Source organism: Corvus moneduloides, chromosome 20 (assembly GCF_009650955.1).
Source record: "Corvus moneduloides isolate bCorMon1 chromosome 20, bCorMon1.pri, whole genome shotgun sequence".
Taxonomy (NCBI): Eukaryota; Metazoa; Chordata; class Aves; order Passeriformes; family Corvidae; genus Corvus; species Corvus moneduloides.
The window spans coordinates 2,978,277-2,995,488 of record NC_045495.1 but is presented as its reverse complement, the minus strand read 5'-3'; the positions used below and the strand labels follow the sequence as shown (position 1 = coordinate 2,995,488).

Sequence of the window (17,212 nt, the reverse complement as noted above, 5' to 3'; positions counted from 1 at the left end):
ATTCATGGAAGAGCAGGCTCCTGGTCTCTGGAGCTGCAGCAGCATGAAAACCACTTCTCCAAAGTGCAGCTGAGAGGCCAGTTCTGGTGCGCGGTGGCTCGTGATGCCTGCAGCGCCACACAAGTTATTTAGGAAGACTCTTATTTTGAGCAAAGAAGATAATTAGGCAGGCAAAGCCATCTTGGAGATATTAATTACTGGCTGCTTGAAGACATAAAGAAGAAGGAAGGTCTGAAGGTGTGCAGGGTTTGCAAGTCACCTGGCAGTGCTTTTGGCCAGACAGGGGGAGGCAGAGGAGACGGCGAGGAACGAGCAGGGTATTTACTTCTGAAACGCAGCTCCTTAGCATATGCTGCAACTGCTATTTATAAGCTTTGAATCGTCTTTTCAATCCAGATAAGGCCAAAAGAAGTATTTTTTTCTTGCTCAGGAAACTAAACAAACTCTGATTTCGGCAGAGCACAGCTTTGCCAAGCAGAGCACAGCCCGAGCTGAAGAAATGTGTGCGGGTACAGGGCAGTGTCACACCCAGGTGTCCCAGGGGAGCCTTGGGGCATCCCATGGGGTGGTAACTGCGGTGACTCTGGATTAGCTCCTCTCTGGTTTCCTGTGGGATAGATGGATATTTGGAATGTGCTGGTGTGGGTGAGCTCTCACTCTTTCCCACTGACCGTCCCAGCAGTGATCCAGGTGCAGCCTGCGCATCCTGGTCTCCCAAGGAGCCTTCCTCTTCCCAGGGACTGACCATGGCCAGGGACCCCCTGAAGTGCTGGAGAGGAACATGGAGCAGCAGGAGAGGAAAGCACACGAGGCTGAGAAGGGTCTGTCCAGGCATCCCTCCTCCAACATCCACGGAAGGAGCATATGGGCCATGGCCTCTGGCATCTCTGCTAATGAAGGAACCACACAGCTGCTGGATAACGAGGTTCCCTCCTCCCACCAGCCAGCCTGGCTGGCCCTTCACCTTTCCCAGTTTCAGGGTGCAGGAGGAGACACAGAACTGACACCCCTTGCTCTACCACGCTCGAGCTCAAGGGGTTCCCAGATCTCTCATCTTTGTATTTAACACTGAAGGCAGTTTTGGGGGGTTGTTAATTGCAATGCTGTATTTCATTAAAGGAGGAGAGAGAGAGAGATTTGAAGGCCATCTCTAAACTGAAATTGCTGAAAGTCTAATTGCTGCTGACATCAGGGACCATTTAGTGCTGTAAAACATAATTGCATCTCTGAACTGTTCTGAGCAGATAAGTGTTCCTCTGAACACTCCTCCTGGAGAAGACAGAAGAGCTGATGAGCATCCATCAACCAACCTCATGAAGAAGCCGTGTCTCCAAAACGAAGAAATATTCATTGCTGCAGATTTTAAGTGAAAAACCCATGGCCAGGCAGGGAGCAGTTGCAAGAGAGAGAAGTTGTGTTTGTTCCTTGCTCCTGATCCTGTTGAATTCAGCCACATCCGTGGATCTCCTGAGGAGGGAAGGTCTCCTGCCTGTGTGTTGGATCTGGTCCCTGCCAGGGTTTTTTGTGGGACTGGGAATGTCCTGCCCTGCTGGCAGCAACAGATCACAGGCTGCAGAAATTGATGGTGCTGTTTTCCAGGCATAACCCTGAGGGTTTTCCAGACCTCATGGAGCCAGTCCTCCAGCTCTTCCCCATCGTGTGCCACTGGACCTGGTCAGGACACCAGGGAGGCAGGAGCACACACACAGCCACCCACCAAAACGCTCTTCAGCAGCCCTGCTTGGAAGCAGCAGGAGGTAATTTCTGTTCCTCCCGAGGAGTCATTTACCAACATTTTATATGGGGCTGTAAGTGCACAGAATTACTTGCTGCCTTTCAGGACCTTTAAAATTATCTCCATTGCAAGGTAAAATTAAAGCAGTGGAAGAATAGGGACCTATCTTTTATAGTGCATTAAAAAATACCTAGTCTGAAGGTTACTGAACCTGTGCTTTCTGTAAGGGAGAGCTAATCCAGACAATCCCCAGCAGCCTTTTTACTGCTCCACTCTGATCTCCCTGGCACAAAATCCGTGAGCAGATTATCTCGGGAGCAGCAATGCTGATAAGCAGGGGGACTTAAGGCTTTTGGACTTCTTTTTAATTAGTTCTATAGCGGGGTTTTTGTGTGCACACCTCAACTTCTCCTGGCGTAGAGCTGTGCTGGGCTTTCTGATGGCAGTCACACCTGCCTTGGGAAGGGAAGGAATGTGCTCCATCATCACTTCCAGGCCTTGCTGAAGCTTTTTCTGTGAGTGTCAGTGGCTCTTCCATGTCTTGGGATGAGAAGTTCTTCTCCTTGGAGCATCCCAGGCTACAGAGAGGGTGGATCTGCCACCCAGGCACCTGCAAGGGCAGGGGCTGGGGAAGGGAGCAGAGCACAGATTTATCACCACGTTTTGCCTCTCATCCCCCAGGTATAGATAGAAGCTCCTTCAGCCTCGTCTCACCCTGGGCACTGCCGGGAAATGTCAGCAATAAACAATTCCTGCCGACTCTGGCGGCTGTGCCGGGCTGCCCACGGGCCCGGCCGAGCCCACGGACACATCTGCTGCTTGTGCTGCCCTCTAATAATTTCCTGACCCCCTGAATTAATCAAAACGCCCAAAAGTCAGTGGGAGAAGAGGCCACCTTCCCATGCAAAAGGGATTTATTTTCCCTTTTAGAGCCCGTGTTAAAAGCCAGGCCCTGCCCAGCACCTTCCCATCAATCTCTCCCAGTTCATGAAGAGGAAAGAGGGTCAGAACCTGCTAATGAGTTCAGCTTTCCTAATGGTTATTTTATCATTGGAACAGAATAATTGTAATAATAATGATACATCCTGCCTACTGTCTGGAGAGCGCCAAGCTGCCTTTGTAATGCCTGACAAAGGCATTTATTTATATTTTTTATTTGCAGCCTCTGTGATTAGAGGGCAGTGTTCAGAATAGCCCAGTCGAGTTAAATAATCCTGCTAACAGCGCTTTGAGTCTAATTGCTGCCCTTTTCTTTTTTAGGTACTTGCTCCCCTAATTAAGATCACAATCGAGCTGCATCTCATGTGGCAGCAGGAAAGCAATCAAAGAAGGGGGATTGGGTTGCTCTGCAGAGGTTTTGGGCCCAATTCTGCCAGCTGGGGATGCAGGATTCCCACAGCCAGGGCTGGATGTGCCGCTAGGGTTTGCAGGAGTGGGAGCAGTGAGACAGTGCTGGTGTGGTGGTGGTGGCTTGCCTGGTCACTGTCTCGGTGTGCTGACCATTCCAGGAGCACAGGGCTAAGGAGAGGCTCCTGAGGGTTCACAGGGTGCTGTTATGGGGTGCAGGGGTGGCTCCCACCCCTGGTGCAGCCAGAGGTCTCCTGCCACCTCCTCAGCCCCGAACTGGAGCTCCAGCCTTGTCTCTGCCTTCACAGCTGTGCTGGATCCATCCCTGGCTGCGCATTCCCAGGATGGAACAGAGGCTGTGGGACTGTCACCATGCCCTTAATGTGTCCCGTGAGTCCTGGGCATCTGCTGGCTCCTGGCTCTGGTGGCAGTGCTCACCTCCAGCTCCACAGCAGCACCTTGGCTGCCAAACCCCAAGGTTTTCCCCATCCCGTTTATAATCTCCAACCAGCCACGTTAGCAAATATTGTGCTGATGTTTCCACATCCCTCTGCCCAAAGGCAGACCCTTCCTTGGCAACTGAGACTTACCATCCACCAAAAAAAACCCTCTCTGTTTAGAGGGAAACCCCTCCAGGGTGGAGCAGAGCCAGGGCTGGAGCCTGCCAGTGCTGAGGCGAGCCCTGCACCCCTGTCTGTGCCCTCCCATCGCTGTCAGCTCCGGGAGGAATGGAAACTGCGGGATGTTTGCTCATGCACTACCAGTGCTGGGAGCAGGACCCGAGTCCCCACTGCAGAACAAGCTCCAGCTGCTGTGCTAAGGTGATTGTAGGTTTTGCCCATCTTGCTGGAGCAGCACTCCCCGCTGCCCTCGCCCCTGGGGCAGGCTGGGGCTTTGTCAGTGTTTCCTGGCCGAACTCTGTTTGCCTGCCAAGCTTTTTAATTCATTTTATAAATTGCCAAATCCAGCAGGCTGAACCGCTGGCCCCCTCCTGTGATAAAAATAAAATAACAGCTTGAACTCGGAGGGCCGAGCGGTGGGGCTGGCAGGAAGCACTGATTAAAGGGCAGGTGGAAATGATGAGGCTCCGAAACCGGAGGTTTCATCTTCCGCTCTTGAGTGAAAAATGCAGATCTGGGAAGTTTTGCTGGCTTGGTTTGTGGAGCCTCACACTCCTCGCACTGCCATCCTTGAGCTCCCTGTCTCCAGAGGCACTGGGGACACTGCTGCTCCTTCCTCCCTGCGGGATGTGCAGGGGGTTTAGCTGGGAATTGCTCTGGGAATGCTCATTTGAGCCATACCCAGATATGGTACCGCAGGTTTGGCCTCACCCCTCATCTTTGCCTGGCAGGTAAAACCCCACTGATTTGTGACTTACCCAGACCAGGAGCTAATGTGCCATGAAATTGCTCCACAAAGGAGGGGGGGGTACATTATTCTGGCTGAAACCTCTCTGGGTATTTACTCTGCTATGAACTCAAGATATTTGCTTGGGAGAAATGAGGTTTTTTTTGCCAGCGGGCAAACCTGTAGCTCCTTTGCCTTTGGGCTGGGAGATCACTGTGAAATTGCAGCAGGAAGGTTTCCGTCCCCTGAATATCCTTAAACTCCGTGGGTGCCTTGCTGCTATCGATGCTGGGGGGGGAAAAAAGCACCTTATTTCCTGCCATAAAGTTTGTCCAACTCCCCCCAAGGCAGCAAACCCAGCTTTGATATTAAGCAGAACTGTTCCAGGTTTTATTTTGGATTTTTTTTCACGTTCTGAACGCGGCGGGAGGGTGCAGTTACCTTGGAAACGGTGGGATGCTGTGTGGTAGCAGGGCAGCACTCAGGCAAGCCCCTTTTGGGAAGGTGGGCATGGAAAGGTGGGGGTTTGCTGGGTCCAGAGCCACCCTGGAAGTTCCAGGCTGGTGTCGGGTAAAGCTGGGCCAGGAGAGAGGCTGCTCCATATCCAGGCTTTGGTGTGCAAATCAGGCCTGGGAGCCTTGGAGAAGGTTAAGCCATGTTTTTGGAAAGCCTGTCTTTTTAAGGCTTTTCCTCTGCTTCGGATTAGTGAGACATGCTCAGACGGTCCAAAGGGAAAGAATTTCTCAAATCAAAAGTACTTTTGCTGCTGAGGCTCCTCTGGTTTTGTTCTGGTCCCCTGCCCCATCCCTGTGTCCCTTCCCTGGAGGTGCTGCCATTCCTGGGTCCTGCGGATGCCATAAAGGAATGCTGCTCTGATTAAAAGCTGTTGGTGTTTTTCATTTTAACCAGAAAAGCATTTCCATCCTCACTGGGTTTAATTTACAGTTTGCAGCCAGATTGGAGCTGGGAAAGGATCCCACTGGTGGCTCATTTGTTTGAAGGTGTCACTATACAAATACACGTTCTGGGAATGCCAGCGGCGCTGGAGGGGAGGATGTGCCAACAGCAGCTCTCGGCTGTGTCCCAGCCATTCCCAAATCTTCCCAGAGGACACCCTTCATCTCCTGGGGGATGGGAAGCTCCTGGCTGCAGTGAGGCTGCTGAGGGATGGGGATAAACCAGGTGAAAGCCCACAGAAGCAAAGCCGGCGCTGGGTGAGCTGTACCAACTCCTCCCTCTCACTCTTCCCCCAGGGCCGTGCCAGCCAACCTGAGAATGGCCACCAGCCTCCCAGCACGAAGCCACGTTTCATAACAGGGCTCCCAGCAGGATGTTTTATGTTTTATAACGTCTGCAGCCTGCTCTTCGGCATCTCCATGCACTCCTTTTGTGCTCAGAGGGAGAGCAGCCCGTGCTTGCCGGGTGCTGCGGGTTAATCACATCTCCTCTCCCTTGCAGCCACGCTGGGGACGCTGGATTTCAGTTTGCTCTACGACCAGGAGAACAACGCTCTCCACTGCACCATCAACAAAGCCAAGGTACGGCTCAGAGCTGGGTGACAGCAAGGACTGGCTGTGCCACAGGAACCCAACCCATGGCTGTGCCAAGCATCCCTGGCTTCCATCGGGGGCTCTGCTCTCTCCGACCGCAGCCACTCCTTTGCCATCCCAACACCTCTGCCCTCTCCTTCCCCTCCACCCCGGCCTCTCAGGGCGTTCCCAGCAGTCGGGAGCCGGCTGCTCATCCCCCGTGACGAGCTGGGATTGATGCTTTTTAGAGCAGCCCATCCCGATGTTGTTATTTACTTGACGCTGTGACCGGCTGTCGGTTTATAAATGGCTCTTTTAAATGCTGCTAATCACGGCCCCAAAGTGCTGCGCCTCAGCGCCTTTGCCGTCTGCGTGATTGAGGCAATTAGGGGCTTTTTGCACATTTGGGAGCAGAAACAGGGAGCTGAGGGCCTGATTCTGTCTCCGGGCCTGTGGAAGGTGCTGCTGGGTTCCTCTCTGCGTCACCCAGCCTGGTGACCAGAGCAACGAGGGCTCCAGGTGGGCTGGGGGGAGAAGACCTCAATCCCTGCGGATCTCGGGAAGAGATGGAGGGTTTTTACAGAAGGCAGGAGAAGAGGCTGTGAACTGAGCCCCAGAGGGTCAGACCACGCTGTTTGCCCTCAGAGGATGCGCCTCTCCCCTCCATGGCAGGTTTGCAGCCCCCACCAAGGTTCTCCATGTCTGGAATACAGCCTGTAACACCAAAGCTTGGGGATTTTGGGGATGAGCGTGGCAGGATCCGCCCCAGCCCTCCTGGAGCTGCTCCTGGCAAGGGCAGTACCCCCAGCTCCCCGGCAGGACAGCCAGGGCAGGGCTGAGGCAGACACTGGGCTTTGCTTCCCTCCCTGTCTCCTGTGAATCCGCCGGCAGCCTCTGGGTCAGGCTTCCCTCGGCGCACGCGGGAGCCGTGCCAAGGAGGAGATTTCTAATTGGGTTTGGAGTGGGTGGAAGACAGGGAGGAAGGAGAGCTGTGGGCAGCAACTGATAAATCTCACATCAGCGAGAGCACAGGCAGGGCTGACAAAGGAGAGCCCTGGTCCCTGCCGTGCCCACCCAGCTGATCCCATCCCAGGGGGTGTGGGGGTACCCCGGCATCGCCCCCGCCCGCAGGGAGGGCAGAGCCCCCCTCGCCACCCTGACATTCAAGCTCTCGAGTCCTGTTCATTTCCATTCTGCTCTCATTCTCCCATTTTTCTCTTTTATTTACATTGCCATCTGCTCGCTCTCATTTCATCTCTCGCCTGGGGAAAGCTGCCAAAACTTGACTACAGAAAGGTAAGGGCCAGGACCCCGCTGCCGGTGGCGGAGCCGGAGCTGGCTCCGGGGGTGTTGCGAGCAGAGCTGGAGAGGAGGAGATGGGGGAGAGCCCCAGCAGTGCTGGGATGTGATTTACCCTTGGACCAGGTCCTGGGTACCTGTCTCAGCCTCCAGGGAAAACGGCCTCGGGATGTGTCCAACTCCAGCAGCTCCTGGAGCCTCGGTTGCTGCCAGCAGCCCTTCAAACCTGGGCTATTTCAGCCACATGAGACGTGTTTTTCTTCCTCTCTGATAACCCCACACAACCTCCCTCTCTCCCTTTATTTCGCTTCTCTCTATTTTTTTTTTAATCCCCAGCACACTCATATCTGCTGCTGTTCCTCACGAGTGCTGTTATCAGCTCCTGGGGAGCAGGACAGAGGGAGCAGCCACCAGCAGCAGGTTCAATCCAACCTGTTGTGCCCCACCACCGATTCCCTGCCCTGCAAACCTCAGCTGCTGGAGGCTGGCATAGGCACTCCGTGTGGGAATTTACCCTGGTGCTGACCCTGGGGATGTGTGAGGGGTTTCTCGGTGTCAGTTCACTGCAGGATCTGCGAGATTCTGGGTGTCACCAGACAGGTGGGAGCAGGCAGGAGAAGACAGGAGCAGGCAGGAACAAGGAGGAACAGGCAGGAGCAGCCAGGAAGAGGCAGGAGCAGCCAGGGTGCCAGCGGCCACCTCACACTGATGGCTCTCGGCGCTGGCAGCAGCCCCGCCTGTCACACTTCAGGCACGGCTGAACTCAGGTTTTGTAGCTCAGCTCGGATCAATAGGAGGATAAATCAGGGCATTGTAGAAGCTCGTTCCTGGACTGCAGAAGCAGCCAGGCTGGCAGGAGGGCTCTCCCTCTCTGCTGCTGCCCTGCACGAACCCTGGCATTGTGTGGGTCTCTGCTGTCCTGTGTGGGACAGAGCTGGGATGGGCTGGGTGCCATCCCCACCTAGGAAATGGGGTGGAAAAGGATTTGATGAACGTGCAGGCACCTGGTTTTGTGCCCTGCCATGCCATGGCTTCGCTGAGGGTCTCACTTTGTGCTCAGTCCTACAGAGCCCAAGCTGCTACAGGGGATTTACAGGGGCGTGCAGCAGCACAGACACAGCAGGCTGTGCTAGCCCATAGCTCCAGTGGTCTCCTGCTTTTGGGAGAAAAGTGCCTGGGACAAGCCTCAGGGGGCTGTAGGGCAATGGTGAAGGAGCTCCTCGCCCCAGACAGGCCATGCCAGGCAGCTGCTGCCTGTGGGAGCTTCCAGAGCTGCTCTCCCTGCACCTCTGGCTGGAAAACACCCAGGAGTTTCCACCCCACTGAGCATTTGGCTGCTCCCTCCCTTCCAGCCGAGGCAGTGCTGGAGGTCTGCACTGAGCATTACTTATGGATTGACTCATAAATATTTATCACTGCAGGGAAATTCCTCCAGCTGTCTGGCTCCTTGGGGCTGTCAGGGTGGAAACGCAGATTGCCCCCTTTCAGAATGGGATGCCTCAGCCTGGGAGTTATCCAGGCTGGTTTTTGGGCAGGCAGCTCGTTGTGGGGTGAAAGATGGGATGAATCCATCTCCTGTGATCACTGGACGCCTCTAGCGTGGCATTAATCAGCAACCCGATTAGCCCAACTTGTAATTAAATCCTATTGATTAGCTAAATGTCACTGGCACGGGGAGCAGCTGGCAGAGCCTGGATGAAGGAAGCTGTGGGTCTCCTTAGGATTGCGGCAGAGATTTTGGGGTTGGGTAGAGGAAAAGATGAAATGAAATCTCAGCTCCATAAGTCAGTGCAGCAGCAGGAATTGTTGGAGCCAGTTGGATCTGAGGGGAGGCTCTGCCTCTGTGCCTTGTCCCTCTCTGCCTCTCATCCCTCTTGGAGAAGCTCCAGGCTGGTGGTCCCTCCACACAGGGGAAGCAACGTGGGCCCTCTTGTGGGAGGGATCATCCCCGCACAGGAGCAGCTTTGCAAAGCAGAGCCCTGTTAAATGCAGCTGTTTGTGCCAAACACGTATCAAGTGACACGGGAGGGAGGTAGACGTGACATTAGGAGCCATTTCCCGGGCTCCTGTCATTCCATCTTCCATAGCACATCTATTAAAAAAGCCTTTAATAGCCTCCTCAGAAGGTAATTTAATTGAGCTGAATTGATGGGTGAATTACAGAGCTGCCTGTCATTCTCCATCCATTTTCCCGGGAATCTGCCTGCTTGGTTCTGATTTCATTTGCTGTGCAGCCCAGGCAGGTTGGGCACCTCTGACCAGGGAGGTTGGGGAGAGCACAAGTGGATTGTGCAGGTGAATCCCTGAGGAGTGGGGACAGTCCAGCCCCTTCCTGCCCTGTCTGCCCATCCTCAGCATCTCCTGGGCCAGGGACATCACCCCAGAGGCTGCAGTTAAAGCAGAGCCATTTCACCTCCATTCACTGCTGATATTTTTATCCTTTGGCTCTGCTGTAGAAGCAAAATCCTCTTTGCTGGGCACCATTTGGCCTCCCTTGCCCCAGGGCAGCGCGTTTGTGTCTGTAGCAGAGCCCTTGCTCCAAATCAGAGACACTCCCAAGGTCAGGAGCATCCTGGACCGAGTTGTACAGCTCAGGGAGGGCCCTGTGGTGCTGTGGGTCAGGCTGGGTGAGTTATTCCCTACCTGGGAAGCATGGAAGTGATTCCCCCAGTATTTCCCTCCTTGGTTTGCCCAAATCCTGGATGATTGCATTCCTTCTGCACGCAGCCATTGCACCAGCATTCCATACAAACACTCCCCTGCCGCTGGATCCCTGGCAGCTGCACACACTCATTATCCAGGCACTCTGCTCATCACAAAAAGGGTGTGAGGACTCTTCAGCATCCCCCAGCCTTGTCTCCTTCCCCGGGCTGGAGCCAGGATTGGATGGGTACCTCTGCAGAGAAACCCTGCTCTGATCCAGGCACAGGATTGCCTTCAGCCAGCCCAGCAGTAATTCCTGCAGGGATCCCACAGCCAGGCTGGAAATAATCCAAGGACTTCCACGATGGAGCCATTCTCATTTCTACTTAGGACTGGTAAAATTTAGGCTCAATTTTTCACGCTCCTGCCTTGCTTCCCTGCCCTGTGGAGTTTTTTTTCCATGCAGCCTGTGCAGGTCTAGCTTTGGGCTGGGTTTGTGCATCACCCCTGGATAATTTTCTGGTGGTTTAAAAGAGGAACAGAGGCACAGCTTGTGTCCTCCCTCCGCCCAAAGCAGGATCAGCTGCAGGGCATCACTATAACCAACCTGATCCACATCATCCTTTAAGGGCTTGTAAAAAATCCATCAGGAATGGCCACAGCCAGTGTTTCCTTGGATTGGTGCTCCTGCAACCCCAGAATTCTCTGCAAACACCACAGCATTTGGCTGGCACCAGCCTCCCACTGGCCTGGAGCTGTTCTTCCTTAATATCTGGGAGTAGGTAGGTGCTATCACACCCTCTGGGAGCGCTTGGAAGTGGCACCACAACAGCAGAGGTGTGTGTTTGCTCTGAGGCAATTATTAAATGACAGAACCCTGTAATTTCAAAGCTGGGAAATCGCTGTGCTGATTTGCTTCACCCCCAAATTAATTGTGATGAGGGTGGCAGAGTCGGCTGCTGGGAGGGAGGAGTGGATGGTGCCACGTGCAGGTGAGGAGCTTCCCACAGCCCCTCCCGGGATCCACAGGCACCGCTGGAATGCTGAGCCTGGATCCTGCAGAATCCATGCTGCCCTTCTTCCCCAGTCCTGGGGAAAGCACAGCTGCTCCATGGACCAGTGAAACAGGATGGGCTCAGTGAGGCCACCCTGCCTGCCCAGCATGCCACTGTTATCCTGATTCCTGCTTTTTGCTGTTCCCTCTCCAGGGCCTGAAGCCAATGGACCACAATGGTTTGGCTGATCCTTACGTCAAGCTGCACTTGCTCCCCGGAGCCAGTAAGGTGAGGCACTTTTGCACTTCTTCCTTTCCTGGGGCTGCATTTTTTCCTTGGAAATCAGGCCTGGGAGGAGCTCCTCACCCAGAGCTGCACCAGACCTTGAATCTCTTGAGCAAAAGGTGGTTGCAGAGAGCCGGAGGTAGGAATTGGGGTTGAATCCATCCTCATAGGGATAGAAAATGCCTTTCTGGGAAACCACTGGCTGGCAGCCAGGTGCCAGCCCTGATTCCTTACCTTGGGAGCAGGAGGTGGGAATGCTGCAATCCAGGAGCCCCCGGGAAGCACCGAGTGAAACAATCTCAGCTGTAAACAAATCAGACCCTTTTAATTTTCTTTTTTTTTTTTTTTTGCCCTTACTCTTTTGCATTTAAAACCCCTCAGATCATAATAAAACAGAGTATAAATCATAAGGGAAATATTTCCATCTCCTTGGGTTCAGCACTTGCTGGAGAGAAGAGTAATTAAAGATATTGATGTGTGGTGAGAGCTTGGTGCGAGTGATGGGGACGTGGAATTTAAATGCTCGATGTGTGTGTTAGGAATATTAATTGCACTCTTATTCCACGCAAAAGGAAAGACCTTTTTTTTGGGGGAGGTGTATTTACTTGTTACGGTTCAGCTGGATTAATTCCTAATGTTCAGGGTGGCAGAGGGAGTTTTTCACTACATCCCGAGTTTCTGCTGGAAACAGAGCCGGGAGCGCTTTCATCAGCAATATTATCAGTCATTTCCATGTTTTGCAAAGCCATTGATTAGCATTTCTGCTGGAGCTGGTGGAGACTGGAGAGGTGGGAGGGGAGGGGACGCAGGAGCTGCAGGTTCACAAGCCACGGGGGTACCCTGTCCTCACCCCCTCTGCCTCTGGATTGCCCCATCCCTGTGCTTTGTTTCCAAACAGCACTGCCCGGATCTGCCCTGGGAGAGGGGAGCAGCCCTGGGGGCATCGTGGATTTGTCCTGGGCTGGATGCTTCTGCACAGCTGTTCCAGCAGCAGCAGGACAGTCCCTGAGTCTCTCAGGTGTTTCTGTCCCAGATTTGGGCTCTCAGGCACCTGGGGGTGTGGGAAGCAGGGCTGGGCTCATGCCCCATGCAGAGCTGGTTGCTGACACCTGAGTCATTCCAAATGGGAGAAAAAGGCACTTCTGGGGCTCAGCTCCTCTGATCTCACTCGTGTCCCTTCCCAGGGCAGATTTAGCAGCCGGGTGATGCTCATCATGTCACCCCCTTGGCTAAACCCGCTTTCCTTCCCAATCCCTGGAGCCCCAGCCCCAGGATCTGGTACCCACAGGTCTGAGCAGGCCATTGGGGCACTTTCCCTGCTGTCCTTGTCACTCAGGGCTCGTGAATCCAAGGTGGGGGAGGCAGAAGCTTCCCATAAACATCCACAAGACAACTTTGAGGTATTGATGTGCTGAGAGTTTCTTATGCCCAGCAGCAGCTGAGGCAGGGATTGAGTTGTCTGACACCTAATTAAAGGGAAAATTGCTGCTCTGCCAGGCTGTGCCAGGCTGGGAGCCTGCTGGAGAAGCCCAATCTGCAGCCTCAGCCTCTTTCTTCTGCTCTCGCCAGAAGTGAGGAGGGCTCAGGGTTTGAGGAGATCAATGTCCCCTGAGCTGGGGAGTGGCTGTGTGCCAGGATGTCCCATCCACGCAGGGGACACAAGCCCTGCTGTCCCCATCCTCCTGCTCAGCAGAGCTGCTGGAAGGAGCTGCTGGTGCTGACAAAATGCCTGTCAAGGAAGTTGTTTGGAGTCAGGCAGGATCAAGAGCTGTGCTGGGAGCAGGAGTGCAAGCAAACAGCCAGAACAGCAAATTGGCATTTTTTGTTGAATCCAAAAAGGATTTTTTCCCCCTCCCTTGCTCTCTCCTACTGCTTAAATGAAATCCTGGTCCGTGCTCTGCCAAGGTTCCCACTTTTCTGGCTGTTTCCAGGATGTGGGATTGGGTTGGGTTGGTTTGGAAATGAGGGAGTTGCTGTGTCCCTGCCCCTTTGGTTTTTGCTGGATTAGGGGTGGATTTGGGTGACAGCACTGGGGCAGAAGAGTGGCAGCACCCATTGCCCCTTCATCTCCAAACTGGGCTTCCTCTCCTGCCCAAACAGCCTCCTGGGGCCCATCCCACTGACCCCCACCTCCTTTGCTTTTCCAGGCAAACAAGCTGAGAACCAAAACACTGCGCAACACCCTGAACCCCACCTGGAACGAGACCCTCACCTACTACGGCATCACCGACGAGGACATGATCCGCAAGACCCTGCGGTAGGGCCCGATTCCGGGGGGACACAGGTCCCTTCCCCTCCCTCAGCCCTGTGCCAGCTGTCCCTCCCCATCCCAGTGACAATTTCCCACAGGTTCAGCCCCACAGGAGGGTCCTGGAGCTGCTCACAGCAGAGTTATCCCCCAGCAAAGCTGAGAGTTTGTGTGAGTGCCCTGCACACATCCATCACCCCAGAGCATGATTTACAGGCAGCCTGGGCTGGGATAACCAGTGAGGGGCCTGTTCCTGCTGCATCATTAACTTCAGAGCTCTCTGGCTGGCTCCTGCCTGCAGAGGTGCTGTGGTTTGGGTTTAACCTCTTCATGCCCAGCTCTCACTGGCACACGTTGAGGCTTTGCGGTCATGTCTCGCTGAGAAAATCTTCTCAGGGCAGTTCTGGGCCCCTTTCAAAGCTGAGCTTTTTGGGAGGAAGCTGGAGGCCTCTGTGAGCTACTGTCCAACTAAACAAAGAGTGCAGGTCTTTATTTTATTATTTTATTCTGTTGGTTCAGTCTGTGCATTCAACGTCTCCTGGCAGCATCTCCCAGGGGCTGAGAGAGGTTGTGTGAGGATGGGGAGGGGCAGGGGCAGAGCTTGGAATGATGCTCTGCAGGGATCTGAGTGTGAAGATTTGCATGTTTTGGCCTCTATCCCACCTGGATGAGGGCAGGAACTGTGGGCAGCCTCGGCTGCTCCATCACCACACTGATCTGCGACCCTGCTGCAGGCTTTGCTGTAAGATCCGCTCTCGAACAAAGGATTCTGCATCTTTCTCCAAGGACTCAGGGCTTTGCCAGCTCCGTGGCTGGAATCCCACCCTCCTCATTTGCAGGTGCCCTGGGAGTTTGTGATTTTCCCTACACCAAGAGCACAAAGCTGCCTTGTGAGAGGTGCTGCTCGGAGGTGAAGCGGGGCAGAACCCACCTGTTGCCTGCAGTGTGCAGGGAGAGGGGAAATTCAGCACCATGGATTATTATTTCACTTGGAAAACGTTAGTCACGCTGCAAGGACTGCAGGCTGGTGGGGCTGGGAAGCCTTCAGTTTGTTGTTATTATTGGTGGGTATTTTTTCACTCCAGGCTTTGAAGTTTTCAGCCTCCTGAAGCGTGGAAATCGGTTTGTAAGGAGATGTTGGCTGAGTTGTTTGCTGGAAGGCAACAGGGAGCAGGAGGGCTCGACCCCCACTCTTTCAGGGTCCTGGGAGCTGCTTCTCCCTTGGGAAGGGCTGTGATCCTGGAAGCTGTCGGATTGGGGATGCACCAAAATATGTGTGAGGCTAGATTTGCCTTTCTCCCCACAGAAATCCTGTGCTACCCCATCCCATTCCTGCCTGCCAGCCTGGGTGTCATGGAGCTCCTTGTGCCCTCCCCAAAGCTCAAAACTGTTCATGGACCCCTGTACCCCACCTGGGACCCCTCAATCTGCAGGGGAATGTGGCTGGATGGACTTTAAAGATCATCTCATTTGGGCAGGGACACCTTCCACTATCCCAGGCTGCTCTAAACCCTGTCCAGCCTGGCCTTGGACACTGCCAGGGATCCAGGGGCAGCCACAGCTTCTCTGGGCACCCTGTGCCAGGGCCTCCTCACACAGAAGGATTCCTTCCCAATATCCCATCTAAACTGACCATCTGTCAGTGTTTTGGTGTGGCTTGAGCTGTTTCTCTTCTATGAGCTGGCCCTTCACTCTCCCAGTGCCGCTTCCTGCAGGACACATCTCCACACGTTGTCCTGCCTTGGGTGCTCTGCTTCACCCATCCATCTTCTCCTCCAAATATCTCCTTTTCCATCAGGAAAAGCCAACTTCAAAGCCAACAGGATGCTGGTTTTCCCTGTGCTAATCAGGAGAGGCTCCTGCCAGGCAGCTGGTGCTACTTGAAAGAGCATTAGTGATGCTTCCCTAGGTCTGGGTGGTGACCATTCCCCAGGAGCCTCCCTGGTGCTGAGCTGGGCAGAGAACTCAATTCCAAAGTCTCTTTAATGTAAAAATAAAGGCAGAGATCAAAGCTGCCGCCAGCCTTCACCTCCCTGCAGCCTGGAGATGTGTCAGGGAAGCTGGAAAAGCACCCAGAACTCTTCCCTGCCCACCTGGTGGGACGTGTCCAGCATGGATTGGCAGGGTGGTGCTGGCATGGGGCACTCTGCCAGCGTCTGCAGCCTTTTTGGAGGGGACAAGTGGCATTTGTCAGAGCAGCTGGAGTAGGGACATCCCGGAGAGCTGGGAATTGGATCCCCTCCTGCCCAAGCCCCCCAGCCCCAACCCAGAAAGGTTCTCCCTCATCCCTGTGTGGCCTTGTCCAAACTGGTGGAGTGACTTTGCTGTCACAAACCCCAGGAGCCATCAGGGTTCTCCTCCCCAAGGCGAAGGAGAGGTGAAGGCGGCACTGGCAAGCAGGATTTTGTTAATGAACCAACCCCCTCAAAAAGCACCAGATATTTGGGATTTCGTGGAGCGTGGCAGGTGGGAGGATCTCGAAAGGTCTCATCCATTCATTGAATTAAATATCCCTGAGCGTAGCCCAAGGCTTAGCAGGGATGAAACCACCCACCAGCCTGGGAAAAGGCAGGTTCAGAGCCATGCAGAACACACTGCAGTGCACAGATGGATGGGACTGGGGACAGATTCCCTGCCAGCACTGGGGGGAAATCCCACCCTGGAGCCCCCATTCCCACCTGGACTCCGACCACAGGGTACAATGTCAGGGGGAGGCAGAGAAATGCTGCAGGGGAAACTGGAATAGGCAGAATACAATCGCCTCCATTTAAATAATACATGTAATATGCAATAAATAAATTGCATTCATAATAAATACCCGAGCTGGCCAGATATTGGATACAATTATTCATATCCAGATATATTGGCGAGTTGATGCATTATTCATGGGGTACTCAGCTAGCCCACGAATGCCAGGAATTCTTTGTTTAATCATGTGTTTGACAAACATCATGACTCATTAAATGTATTATTCAGAAAATACTATTCGATCAGGACTAATGAGCGGAGTGCAGCCACTTCAAGGTTTGGGGTCCCAAATTGCTTTACTCTGGATGAATGGGGTTTGCTTGGAATTGCAGGTGCACTTGTAATTATAACTCACTGCTGCTGTGGTTTCTGCACTCAGACTTTGAGGCATTTTGTGATGGAGCCCAGGATGGAATCCTCCTTTTTTTTCTGGCCAACTGGACTTTCTCAAGATATTATTTTTGTCTCCTTGCCTTTGTCTCCTGTCCTTAAACCAAGCCAGCATCACCTGCTCCTCATGGAGAGCCTCCTGTGTTGCCATAAGGGATCTTGGACACAGGGGATGCATCTCAGGCTCTGCTCTGTGTGGTTTGTGTGGAAAAGGGTCCTTGCTGACACCCATTTCCCCCTTTTCATGCTAGGAAAGAGGCCGAGGAACTCGTGTGAGGGAGCAGAAGCCATGAGTCAGCTGCTGGAGCTGAGCAGTGAGTCAGGACTCTAACCCAGGAGCCCGGGCTGAGTAGGAGGGAGGAGAAGTTTAATGAGCAGTGATTGTTCATTTGCTGCTTAGTTCCCTTCCAAGGTGCTTTTCACAGCCCTTAATGTAAAGATCAGGACCCCACAGAGAGGATATCCAACCCAACACTGGGCTGGAGGGATTGGGATTAATAAGGAGAGATGAGAAAGGGGTGATGCTCCAGTTACAGGCCGGGGATGGAAGGTGAATGAGGCTGCCAGAGGCATCTCGTGCTGCTTGTCATGGGGCTGATTTTCTAACCCAAGGCATAAAAATTCCATCACATCGATTTCTTGTAAT

At 53.6% G+C, this 17,212-nt stretch overlaps 1 protein-coding gene across 2 annotated transcripts in view; it reads left to right on the top strand.

Moving 5' to 3' along the window:
- The window catches only part of DOC2B (double C2 domain beta), a 28,867-nt gene that overhangs the window by 4,465 nt on the left and 7,190 nt on the right, over positions 1 to 17,212 (top strand). The window contains exons 2-5 of one of the 2 annotated variants that reach the window (XM_032129936.1): positions 5,888 to 5,967; positions 7,231 to 7,254; positions 11,109 to 11,183; positions 13,328 to 13,437. In XM_032129936.1, coding sequence (XP_031985827.1) covers positions 5,888 to 5,967; positions 7,231 to 7,254; positions 11,109 to 11,183; positions 13,328 to 13,437 — 289 coding nt within the window. The remainder of the gene's footprint in view (positions 1 to 5,887; positions 5,968 to 7,230; positions 7,255 to 11,108; positions 11,184 to 13,327; positions 13,438 to 17,212) is intronic. The other variant, XM_032129938.1, reaches the window with a different exon arrangement.